This window comes from Lycorma delicatula, chromosome 10, assembly GCF_047948215.1.
Source record: "Lycorma delicatula isolate Av1 chromosome 10, ASM4794821v1, whole genome shotgun sequence".
NCBI lineage: Eukaryota > Metazoa > Arthropoda > Insecta > Hemiptera > Fulgoridae > Lycorma > Lycorma delicatula.
Window position 1 is genome coordinate 36205637 of NC_134464.1, and position 13334 is coordinate 36218970.

At 27.9% G+C, this 13334-nt stretch overlaps 1 protein-coding gene across 6 annotated transcripts in view; it reads left to right on the top strand.

The window, feature by feature from the left end:
• Sms (spermine synthase) overlaps window positions 1–12920 on the top strand; it is a 75769-nt gene extending 62849 nt beyond the window's left edge. For all 6 annotated transcript variants that reach the window (XM_075376449.1, XM_075376451.1, XM_075376450.1 and 3 more), the window contains 3 exons: window positions 5366–5455; window positions 7863–8054; window positions 10896–12920. In XM_075376449.1, coding sequence (XP_075232564.1) covers window positions 5366–5455; window positions 7863–8054; window positions 10896–11054 — 441 coding nt within the window. In that variant the 3' untranslated portion in view covers window positions 11055–12920. The remainder of the gene's footprint in view (window positions 1–5365; window positions 5456–7862; window positions 8055–10895) is intronic.
• Window positions 12921–13334: the final 414 nt, after the last annotated feature.

The following is a 13334-nucleotide window of genomic DNA, read 5'->3' on the forward strand; positions in this document are numbered from 1 at the left end:
TTTTGGAATTTTGTACCGAGTGATGGTGTGGGATTCTGTGAAAGTCAACTTTTGGTTTTAGGTTGGTGTTACTGTTTTTGGTGGTTATTTTGTTGCTATTGAGGTTATTTGGCACAGTGGTCAGTATGTTGATAAATTATTTGAATTTCCACAAAGTTAATTAAATTTATAGTAATAATATACACTATCTGTGAGTTCTAGCATCACAGCTGATCAGCTTATCTGTTCCATGTTGCTGCTGGACTCCAATTATACTGTACATAACTATATATTTGCCAAGGTTTGAACCATTTGGCAGAAATACACACTTTTTAGATTTTTAAATACAATTTGACTAGCATCTGAACTTAATTTTTATAACATTCTTTTCTTCAGTGTAGATGGTCTTTTTCATTTGTATTTTATACAAAACAAAGTTGATATACTTTCCTGATATTGATTTATTTATTCTTATTTTGTAGAAAAATAACACATAAAAACATTTTAAAAAATTAAAAAATGTGCTATTAAACTTCAATAACTCACCCCCAATATTGCTCCTCTCACAACTACTATGCTAGTACTTTTATTTCTTAAATATTAGGAAGACAAGTAAATAAAAAGATAAGTTTTTTACATTTTTGGGTGGGGAAGGGAAGAATTTTAGGGCAAATTATTTTTTAAATTGTAAGATAAGCACATATTCATGCTTAATATAAGCATGCATATACACTTTATTAATGCATGCATGCATTCATTTTATTAAGCACTAAGCTTAATATAAAGTGAATTTATGTTTGCAAAATTTTGAGAAAATTTACCCCAAACCCTGGAGATATTGACCCTAAAGTTTTACGAAAAAAACTGCCCCATATACATGTCTGTGCCAAGTTTCATCAGAATCTGTTTATCCAGTCAAAATCTATTAATTAAGCTTTAAACACGCCAACACACATACATACGAACATTACCCCCACTTTTTTATTTCTTTTTTTAAGCCCCTGGGTCATGAAACATTGAGAAATGAAAAAAAACTCAAAACTTAATTTTTTGACTGATTACCATGTTTTCTTTCTTGCAGCATAGCAGTAGAGCTATGATGTCAGAAAAGTAATAAATAAAATAACATTGTAGTATTAAGAGTTAAATAGAGAATGATTTTAATGATTTATGATTTTAAAAAGTAGAAATTGACTTCATGTTAAAAAAACCAGTTTTTTATATTAGAAAAGAGCTTTAAAAAACAATTATGAATCTTTTAAACAAAAAATCTTTTTAAACATTTAAAGCTACACAAAAACAGAACAAAAAATTGTCAAATATCATTGATTACTTCAATTCATGTCAGCATATACAAATATAGAGAAAAATTTTTAAATTTTAGAAATAAATAATAAATTTGCACATTTAGAAAAATATTTACATTTATTATTAACACACAAATAAACAAGCAAATTTTGAAGATCATGAACTATTTAAATTGGCATATCTGTAATAAGTAGCTTATATGCAATTAATATGTAAATCAGTAGGTCATTCAATTATTTATTTTAATGTAATAATGGTAATTCATTACCTGACTTTATAGTATTTTGTAACTTATGATGAATAAAGTAGCTTATTTTATTAATTGGTTAATTTTATTTTAATCTTACTATTTTAGTACGTGCATAACGATTTTGAGGTGTTTTACAACATATTAGAGCAGATAATTTTTTAATTTCCATCTTTGTAGTGCTTACCTTTTTTTTTTGTTTTGCTTTTATTTTATCTTACATTTATTTCAGTTGAACACAACTGGCTTCATAGAACCTGATAACACTGTACTATTTTACATTTACACATTTAATAAAAAAACACACAAGAAACAATAAAATGAAATTGATTAAACTGAGAAGTACAAATATTAATTTAAAATACCAATTAAAATGGAATTCTGAATTACAAAATCGTATTACATTAATCAAATCTTAGAACATCAGAAAAGAAGCAGTTATTACATAATATTAATCAATGATAATATATTTATTGTTAATCAAATAATGATCAAATTAAGAATAGTTTTATACATATCAAAAAAATATAAATTTCATGAGTAGACCACTCTATCAATACATCACAACATTAATTTGTAAATTAAAAGCACTACTTCTTCAAGTTGATTACAGTAAAAAAAGGTAAACCTTGAACTGAAAAAAGAATGCAGATCTAATCTTTACAGTAAAGCTGGACAATTGTTTCAGTTGATTTCAGCACTGTTTGAACAATAGCCCAATTAGGAATAGATAACTTAATTTTTCAACAACAGGAGTGAATGTATGTAATCTGGTTTATTTTCCTACTCTGATTAGATAGTTGGGGAAATAATCTGAGACGGCTGTGAATGTTAAGCCTAATCTGCAATATTGAAGAGTTAATGTGTGTTTTCATTGGTTTAATTTCTTATTCTAATTAGATAGTTATGGAAGTATTCTGTGAATGTCTAGCCTAATATTCGGTATTGAACAGTAAATGTGCATTGTCATTTTGAGCCAGTTTCTTTAATTTTTTTTTAGTAAAATAGCATCTTATTTTTGCTTTCTCTAATTTATGTCTTTATGATATAATTGTATAAATCTATGTGAAAATGAAATATTTCAGAATTTAGTACCATAAAAAGCTTTCGTTTGGTAGGTGTGGTTGTATGATGTAAATATGGTTTCAATTGTAGATTTTATGTTATAACTAACAGATCCGGCAATGCTTTGCTATTGCTAGATTTGAGTATATATATTAAATGAACACAATTAGAAGTTTGATAGGGTTGCAAAATCATCACAATTAATACTGAATATTAAGAAACTTAAAAAACATCATGGAATTTCACAAAATTTAACCTTACACTTTATAAAAGTCAGAATGAAAAAAAATTTTTAAATAAATCTAGTTGGCAAAAGAGGACTACCTACTGGATTTAATTCAAATTACTCTCTAAACACAGTAGTCAGAACACACTTTCTTTTTACTGGTCAGATCGAGGATTTCAATAGCTGTAAATCTTCTCCAGACAACACGGACCATTTTGCAAAAACCCACACATTAATCGGTCTAGCAATTTTTTCCTTCATAGCGAACACACATATGAACATTGCCTTTTATATATATAGAAGAAGAAAGTCTATATTGTTTTTTGTTTTTAAATATGTCGACACCAGCGCCATCTACTGAGTATAGTTTTTGCAAAAAAAATTTCTTTCATTTAACTAATATATATTCTGAATATGAGCCAGATCAATTCATAAATGCAATTTTTCTAAATATCTCAACCCCCAGCACCACCTAGCAGGTCCATCTTTTGCAAAAAATATTTCTTTCATTTAACTAATATATATTCTGAATACAAGCCAAATCAGACCATAAATACAATTTTTCGAAATATCTCGATGCCAGCACCACATAGCGGGTCCAAACTAATTCAGAAACCTTTTGCGGGCGTACACACAACAACTCACTAAAGTTTCATTGCAGTTGGATGAATGGTATAGGGACACATATGAGACAAACAGACATTCATTTTTATATATGTTATGTTATAATTTAATAATACTGTAGTGCTATTTCTGTTCAGTTGACTAAAAAACACAAAAATAAAGCAAGATACTTTACATCACTGTGTTGTAATAACTTGCTTATAGAAATTTTTTCAGATTGGCAGAAATTTTTGTAGTATATCTATTTTTGTAGTAGGTGGTGAACCTTTTTGAGAAGTGGGTCAAATTTTGTTCATTTTTTTTTTTAATACTAGCTCGTGGGTCACTAAGTCACTGGTTTCTCTTGGAAAGGGGGGAGGGTGTGGTAAGTTACCAATAATTAGGAAACACCAAAAATTTGTTAACAGAAAAACTTGACAGTTGACCCTTTTTTTGTTCTTATTTTAAAAATCCTCTAAAAAGGTTTAAGTAACCATTTTGTTTTGGTTGTAATCAGTGGGGTTATACCATCAATTACCAGGTGACACCATGCCTAGTGGTGCCTCTGCACTTAGTATTTGAATGAACAAGGAGTAAAGAAAAGTGCATATATATTATGAAATATTCTTTAATAATAAACATAGTTACAGATATATGTATATGAAATAAAGTTGATAAAATTATATTTAATGTGAAATCTGTTGCTGCTTATTAAATCTGTTGCTTATTGTAGGTAACTTGACTATTATGGATCATTTAAAAACGCCTTTGTGGGTCAGTGTCTGACCCACGAGTCATAGGTTCACCACCACTGTTCTGTGTTCTGTGGTTTCTGGAACCCTAACAGAAGTTTTTTGAAGCCTATTTCGTTTTGCATTTGTAACTAACCTCTTTGTACACCATTTTTTCATTGAATAATTTATGCTACTCTTTGATGGGATATTGGCATTTAGAGATTTTTTCATGAATATTTGATGCATGTCTTGAAAGGATCCATAAAGCATGTAAGCTTTCACTATAGCAATCCTTTTCTCAATCAAGTAAGGCATTTTAGAAAAACAAATATGCGTAGAACAAAACTGTATTGCACTGAAGCAAGAGCAGTTTACAGCTGACAACAATAGATGAAAATAGTAACATATACACTACCAATAGTGCTGCTAGTAATAGAAGATGATACTCAAATAATTGCCGTTCAAGCCAGCTCAGTTTGCTTTTATGTTGCTCATCCTGCATTATTTATTAAGTACTTGTTATAAGTGTTTTGGTTTTACTTGAATCGTAATTTAATTTTTCAATCATTTATTGATCTAATACTTTCTCTAGTAAATAGTGTTAATTTTTTCTGACTGGGTATTTGTGATTTTTAAGGAGTTTTAATGAAAACCAGTTTAAATTTTTCTTCATTAGCAGATTTTTATTGTAAACCCAGAATTTGATAATATTAACTTTATAAAATTACTGTTACATGCAGTGAAGTTTTAGAGCATTGGAACCAATACTGTTGTAATGTTCAATCCATTGAAGATAGTACTGTAGAAGGCTATTCAAAATATTACATTTTAGTGTTATGTATGAGAGCTTGCATATTTTTTAGTATAATTAGATATGCATCCATTGCCAATTTTATTCTGCGACTAAAATATTGCGTGACATTAGGAGTGAAGGGGAAGACTATGTTGTTCATCCTGTTTTCAGCGGTGCATTGGCCATGAAAATTATCTCATCATCATTCCTCTGCATTGCCCCCATCTGAGAAAGATATAGTAGTAGTTGTTTTTTTTTCATAATGGAGAATTATTTTTGGTGTAATGATTTCCACCAAAAATCCACAGTAAAACTCATGTTTTACTGTGTATTTTGTTTGTTTTATCAATTTTAGAAATAATTTATTTAGAAAGAAATTGTACTTTTTATAAATAATCTATCTTTTTCAGTTGGATGAAGTTGTATTGAGAGCCTGTCGTGAACATCTTCGGGGCTGTTGTGGTGATTGTCTTGATCAGCTGAAGGGCGATAATTATGAAGTAAGTGTTTTTAAATGTTTGGAAAGGCTAAATAAGTCAAATTCATTAAAATTAATGTATATAAAGTATTTCCTTTAGGAAATATAGAAGTAAACTTTTTTTATAGAATTAGAGTTGTAATACAATCAAGATGTTGGTTTGTATCAATCAATAGTGAGCATCGATAGTAACAGGTACTGTGAAGAAAAAAAGAATACATGCAGTATATTTAAGTTCTTGTTTGAGTTATTAAAATTACATGTAAGAAGTAAATTGGTGGTCATCAGTATATATATTTGTTTAAAGCACTCTTGCCACAAAAGTACTTAACTAAGAAAAAATAAAATGTACTGGAAAGAAGCAAAGCTGTTCATCCAAACCTCTCAGCCTTTTGATAAATGTATTCTTATAGACAGTTTGATGCTTGATATATGTACATACAATTGATTTTGATGGTTGAAAAGATGTACTTAGATTGTCATCTCACACATACATGCACGCATGCGCATATTAGGTGTAATTAAGAAGTATCTGACCGTGGCTCAAAAAACCTATTTAGTTCAATGACTTGACCCCCTTCAAAGTAGGTTCCTTCTGATGTAACACACCTATCCCATCGATGTTTTCATTGTTGAATGTATTTTTACAAAGTCATTGTTAGTGGCTCCATTAGTTTTCTTGTCACATTTGTTTTGGTTTCTTCTCTGTCTTCAAATTTCTTTCCTTTAGAAAAGAGCAAATAATTGCCGGAAGCCATTTCTAGTGAGTAAAGAGCCTGCTGAAGTTGTTTGATCGGGTTTTTCGCTAAGAATCTCTGAATAAGTTGTAATAAATGGGCATGAAGCATTGAGATGAATTTTGTGGTTATATATAGTCTTTTGTTTATTCAAGGCATGATTCATTACGATTATGCTCCTCAAGGACAAACTGTTAGTACTACATAATTGGTCTTCAGTTTATAACAGATGCTGTTCAATGCAAGGTTTTGAGGAAAAAATTGGAAAGTTGCCATTTTTTATACTTTTGAAAAATTCTAAGCCCAAGAGGTGGATTGGATCTGAGACTTTAATTACCATACTTTTTTAAATAATAAAGCATCATCAGATTGGTTTTCTAACAATTTTTTATACAGCATTTCTTCTTTGTCATTTTTAAGTTACTTCTTGGGAAGAATAAGTGCACTTTTACTTAGCTTCCTCCATATTTATACATTCTCTGATATTCAATAATGTAAATATTACATTATAAATTTATATTTACATTTTAATTTTTTTATTTAATCATTCTAATATTGCCTAGGCATGCATGCATGTCAAGGGAACAAATCCATTTTCACTGACTGAGAAAGTTTTTGTCCTTTTTATCATGTAATCACATAAAAATGTTATTTATGAAATTTATACTAAAGAAATTTTTTAAGCCTTTAGTATTCCTGAATGTAATAAATTGATCAGTACAGTTTTATTATGTTATCAGTAGTTTAATTGGTTTGATACACCTTCCGTTTCTTTATATTTTATGAGATTTTTGTCATGATACCTTCTACACCATACAACTTCAGTTATGTGCTTGATGCATTCTAATCGTTATCTCCCTTTATTTTTATTGTGTATACTTTCTTCAAGAATTCAGTTGAGCAGCATAATATATGGCCCACCAGTCTTAATCTTTTTTTTTTTTACAAATTCTGTCAAATGTTTTTCTCTCTTCTAATGAATTTTAAAACTTTTTAAGATTTTTTGAAAAATACCAACTGGTGAAATGTTATCAGCAAATAACTGTGAAAAGTATTAACTGAAAAAATGTATTCGTTCAGTTATAATTAAACCAAGATTATATATATATTTTTGTAAATAAACACTATTTTAAACATAAGTAAATTATAATACTACTAAGTATACGTTAATAGTAGAAGAATAAACTCAAGCACAGGTATGAATATTAATAAATCAATATCAGTCAGATTTTCTATTGATTTCCTACAAAATGTAGTGCTTTGCAAGACGTTAATGAAAATTAATTAATGATACAACTTTAAACTGTTAATTAATCTAAAATGGGGGGGTTATATAGTGAGAATGTGTTCGATTTTTTTTTTTAATATGTAAAGAATATAAAGTAAACTTCATCTTTAATTTTATAAAATGCAATACATAGGATTGATTCATTTGATACCTTTTCTCTTTCTTTTTTTTATCGTTTTGGAAATAAAGGCCTGCATTTTTTTTTATAGCAGGACTAAAGTATGTAAAAACAAGTTTTATGTATTATGTGACTTTCCAGGCTGCATCTGAATGTTACTCCACGTACTGTTAATAAAAAGTGGTCAAAAGTAGAGCAGTTTTTCATTTAAAAAAATTGTTTAATATTCTGTGAAAATCTGCTGAATGATTTTTGTATTTTAATGTTTATGATTTTTCCATTTCAGATAGTAGTTGATGACTGTGTGAAGTCGTTAGATAAGATGATTCGAGAAGGAAAAAAAGTCGATTTTGTATTTGGTGATCTGACTGATATTCCAGTATCAACTACTCCTCAAGGTGAAGTATGGGATTTCATAAGACTTATACTCAATACTGCAATGCAAGTTTTGAAACCAAATGGAAAATATATGACACATGTAAGTTTTTTTTATTAATGTTTATAATTCTGATAAATTTTGTTTAAATTTGTTTCGTACATTGCATAAAAGTGATGAAAATGTGTACTAGTTTTCATTAAAAAAAAAAAATTGTTTAATATTGTGTGAAAATAAAAACCATTGTAGTATTTTAATTTTTATGATTTTTCCATTTCAGATAGTAGTTGGTCATAGTTGATGGTGGTTTTCTAGTGAGGCTATTTTGAGAGGTTTTAAAATAATTATTTTGTTACATCTAGGAGTAGACTATATTGTCTCTTAATGAGAGATTCGTAGTTTGTTGTAATTTGTTGTTGTTGTAATTTAATGATGCTTTTGTATTATAGATTATAAACTATTCAACTAACATAGAGAAGTTGAATATAAAAGTTGACTTTAAAATTGTATAACAGTGTATCTTTTGACTGTAAATTAAGCAACATTGTAACCAGAGATTTTTAATTGATACCCAAAATTTTTATTTTGCACAGTGATATGAACAATATAAAATATTACAATCTTTTTTTATTTAAATAATTTCTAATTTTCACTGAATATCTCTTTCTGTCTTAATTCTGTTTTTACACTTTCTCCCAGCTCTGAAATTAAATATTCTCTTAGTGATCAATTTTATCAGAAGATTAAAAGTAAGACTTAATTGAAGTATTTGAAATTGTGGAACAATAAAAGAGAAAAGTAATAAAGCTCTGAAAATTTGCAGTAATGTTCAGTTTTAATTATTCTTACTGAAAAAGAGAGTTTTGTGAGAGCAGATATGGTGGGAACAGTTCTTATGTGTTCAAATAAGTGTTTTACCAAGAAATGTTTATACAGTTTTATGATTTGTACCTTTGTAAAACTTATAAAATTGCCTTTAATATAATCTATTTACAACAAAAAAAGTTGTTATATATAAAGTTTTGAAATATTCTTTTAGACTATTTATGATAACACTTAATAATTATTGATTAATTTTCATAAGTTTAATATGAAATAAAAGAAGGTTCTGTATGTAAAGCCAGCTTGTAATTAGTACAACTAAGTTTTCAGTTAGCTTCAGTTTGATTCCTGTCCCATTACTATACAAAAAAATTTGCCAAAGTTACAGCTAAAAATTCCCAAAAAGGTTCACATTCAGAAAAAAAAATATTGTAACTAATTTTCAAGTTGATCTTAAGTTAACATGTGAATATTATTAGCGTTTTTGATAACTTTTTATAAAACCATTTCAGTGAGTGCATATTTATATAATATAAAATAGATCAAGTCAGATTCACTAGGATTTTCAGAGTTAATAAATTTGCCTTAAAATGTCACTTGCTTTGTACTTTTATCACCAATATGAACTACCTATCACTTCACACTTATATGTTATGCTGATAATTTAGCAATTTGCTTATTAACATTAGATGTACATATCTGAAATTAATCTATTTTACGTTTTTATTTTAAAATTTCATAAAGTATATTTTTTTAAAGAAAAATTGAATCAGTAATAAATGAAAATTCATAAAATTCTTGATATTAATATAGTAGTAGCTGTCAAGTGATCATCACAAACGACATACAGTTCTGTAAAGTCTGTGCCATATGGGTCCCTCTCCTTTTGACCACAAATCAGAAATTGAGATGTTTTGAGGTCTGTTAGAGGCTTACAGCAAAAGAAGGTGATGCATTTTTGAGTCAGATCATCACCAATGATGAAATGTGGGTCCACCACTACCCTCTCTAGTCAAAACAAGCCAGTATGGAGTGATGGTGGAAAGGGGAGGTAGCCCCAGTGAAAACCAAGACTTGACTGTCAGCTGGCAAGATTCTTTCATCTGTTTTTTTCGACCGGCAAGGCATTTTGCTTATTGATTTTTTGCATTAGCGACGCACAATCAATGCTGCTTACTACTGCGAGATGTTGAATGGGGTTAGGGCTGCATATCACTGCAAAAGACAAGACCAATTCTTTGGAAAGGCCATCCTCCTCCATGAAACGCCAGGCCGCATACTGCAGCTCTAATGGTCTCAAAACTAGAAGAAATGCACTGGACTCAACTTAATTATCCTCCCTACAGCTTGGATCTATCGCCCTGTGATTTTTTTTGTTTGGGATGCTTAAAGAAGCTCCAGGAGGGCAGTGATTTGAAGATGATGATGGCATGGATTCGTGTGTAATTAGCTCCTGATGCAACTAGCTTCATTCTACGATGCTGCGATAAAAAAACATTCCTTCTCTCTGGGAAAAATGTATCTCTCAAGCAGGAAACTATGTAGAAAAATAAATTATTATTTGCCTTTATTTTCAATAAATAAAATTAAAAAAATAATAAAATCCCCTTTATATTTGATTTACTCTCGTATTTATAAAATTGATTAAATTTAAGCACAAAAATAATTTTTTTAGGTAAAAATGACAAGAAAATAGCATCTTAAAGCTCAGAAAATTTACTATAAAAAGTATAAACAATTTAAAAACAGTTTTTTTAAAAATGATACTATTTCAAAATAAATTATAGTCAAATTTTATTTTACACTGATCAAAGATGTAAGATTTATAAATATAAGCTTTTATATCTTTTTTAATAAAGATATTTGGAAAAAAATGAATTATATCTTCACCTTTGCCTTAATAGCCTGCATCATTGACATGCTACGACTTTTGATTACTTAATGAGCGAGTAAAAATTAACTTCTGTATCAAACTTCATTACTCCATTATTTTTCTTTTTATTCAAAAAATTAGGATAATTTGTATGAATGCAGTAAGTTGTTATTAAAAATTACACATTTTTTTGTCTTTGTATAATTACTTTTTAATGATGTTTTTCTCATTTATTGTATTTTATGTAGGGTAACGGTGCTTCATGTCCGAGCTCTTTGAAAATGTTTGAAGACCAGTTAAACAATCTTAAAGTACCAGTGGAATATAAGACGGATCGAGCATTTGTGCCCTCGTTTCTTGAAGACTGGGTATTCTATCAAGTATGGCAAAAACCACTACCCAACTAGCATCATACTTCATTTAAATATTTTTTATCAGTAATAAAAAATGAAATAATAAAATCTGGAATCAAAGGAAGATGATATTTTATTATTACCGTCCAGGGCAAAAAGTAATAAGTAATTAAAAAGTCCTGCCTTCAATCCATCGGAAATATGATTTTTTATTTAGTTTGGTTTTTGCTTTTTTTCAATTGTGGTTTTGTGTTTTATCATGTTAAAAGCTTTACTGTTGCGACATCACAGTATTACTTTATATAGTTATTTAAGTTGTTAAATGCCTTTTTTGATAAGTTGTTATTAATGTATGTTAACATCAGTTTAATTAATTTTTGAGTAAAATTATGTATGGTTTCATTTTGAGTCATAGGTAGTTGGTTATGTTTCCTATGGTTTAGGAAAATGGTTTTTTAATAACTGAATTTCTTAACGTATTAATTTGTAGTACATTCCAAACTACTACTCTGTTGTATTTACCTACATTGTAAACACTTCATCATCAGTCATTTCAGGGAAAAGGCAGGGTTTCATTGATCTTTCCAGTTTTAAATTTTACTGCTTAATTTTTCTTTTTTATATTAATTAGTTATTTTTATTCTACGTATACCCCAAAAATCTGTGCCTATTAATCAGGTTACTTGTCTTTAACTTGTGTCTTGTGTAAGGATTCTTAGGACTATTGTGCTTATGACATTAAGAAGTAGTGTAAGATTGAAAGAAAGAAGTACAATGAAGTTCTCAACTTTTTGTATTACTAAAAAAAAATCTTAAAAACATCACATAAAGTTATCAGATGCATCATATTAGATTATATCATATTCAGATTACAGTTTTGACTAATGTGCCATTTCTATTTTTAAAAAAATTTCAAAGATATTAAATTTATACTCCTAATACACAAGGTATTGATTGTATATGTGTTAAATTTACAATGTGGAAATAATAATGCATTTTACAAATTATCATAAATTGTTCTTTTTTATTTGTCAACCCTTTCATATTATTGTTATGTTAAAAATAAATATGCAAATTTATTTTTATAATATTCTTATATTATACTCATTTGTTGTAGTGAATTTTAAGTTGCTCTCATGTTCTTGCAACAGCTACAGTATTGTTTACAATTAAGCTTCTACTTCCTACAGTGGAGCTTTTTAAAATAACTGATAACAGAACACCCAGTCTTGTCCTATGACTGTTTTAAATATAAGATATTTGTGTACAACATATAATTACACTTATTTTTTTAGATTGTAAAATAAAAGCAATATATATGTATGTTAATTAATTTACTTTTTGTGTTAGTGAAAGCCAACTTTGTTATATTTTTATGAAAAAAAGGAAGTAATTTGTGTAAGTTATGTATTTTGTAGGCTATATGTGAGGAGAAGTCTACTGTATATGTTTTTTAGGTAAGCTGTTTTTTTTTTTTTTTACCTAGAGCTGCTTCTCTCAGAAACCATACCTTTATAAATCATAAAATCATATTTGTTTAGATTCTTTTTTATTAATTCGGTTTTTTCTTTTTGTGTTTTGTGTTACCACATTTATTTTTAAGTCTTGTATCACGTTTGATAAATAGATTATATAAGATATTCTTCCATTATATGCTTTAAAATAATTTTTTTGTTTGTTTTTTTTATGTAATTATTATTTATACTAAATGTTTAAAAAAATATTCATATCTTAGTTACAAGAATCTTAACCTCATTTTAAGGAATAGCATCTTTATTGTAATTGAAGTACTTTTTGATAGTTTTTTTCATTATTATATAAATTTTTGTATAATTGTTATTTGATGATTATAATTATTTTTCTGTTAAATGTTATTTGATTATTAAAATTAAAATATGTTTGTGAACATACTGATTAACATTTTATTTGTGTTCTTATTTAATTTTCATTGATTTTGAATCCTTTATTCGTATATTGGCCATGATGATGATGGCATTATAATCTATCCATGACAAAAAAAAATTTTGATATTGTTTTTTACAATTTGGGATCTCTCCCATCATGGGAGAGTGTTGTTATTTTAGTGACTTGTTTAACAAAATATGTTTTGAGCATTAAAAATTTGAAGTTGAAAAACAAGACTTTTTTCCAATTTTTTTAGTTCTCATACTTAAGGGGGTTAGAATTCCGGTAAAATTAATTTTTAAGAGAATAATCCCTAAGTGGTGATAATAAATTAAGAAAATCTCTTTAAATTATTTTTAAAAATATAAAGATAGAGCCATAATTCCAAACAAAGTTGTAATTTTCTATGAAGGGGATGAAAATTTTTTG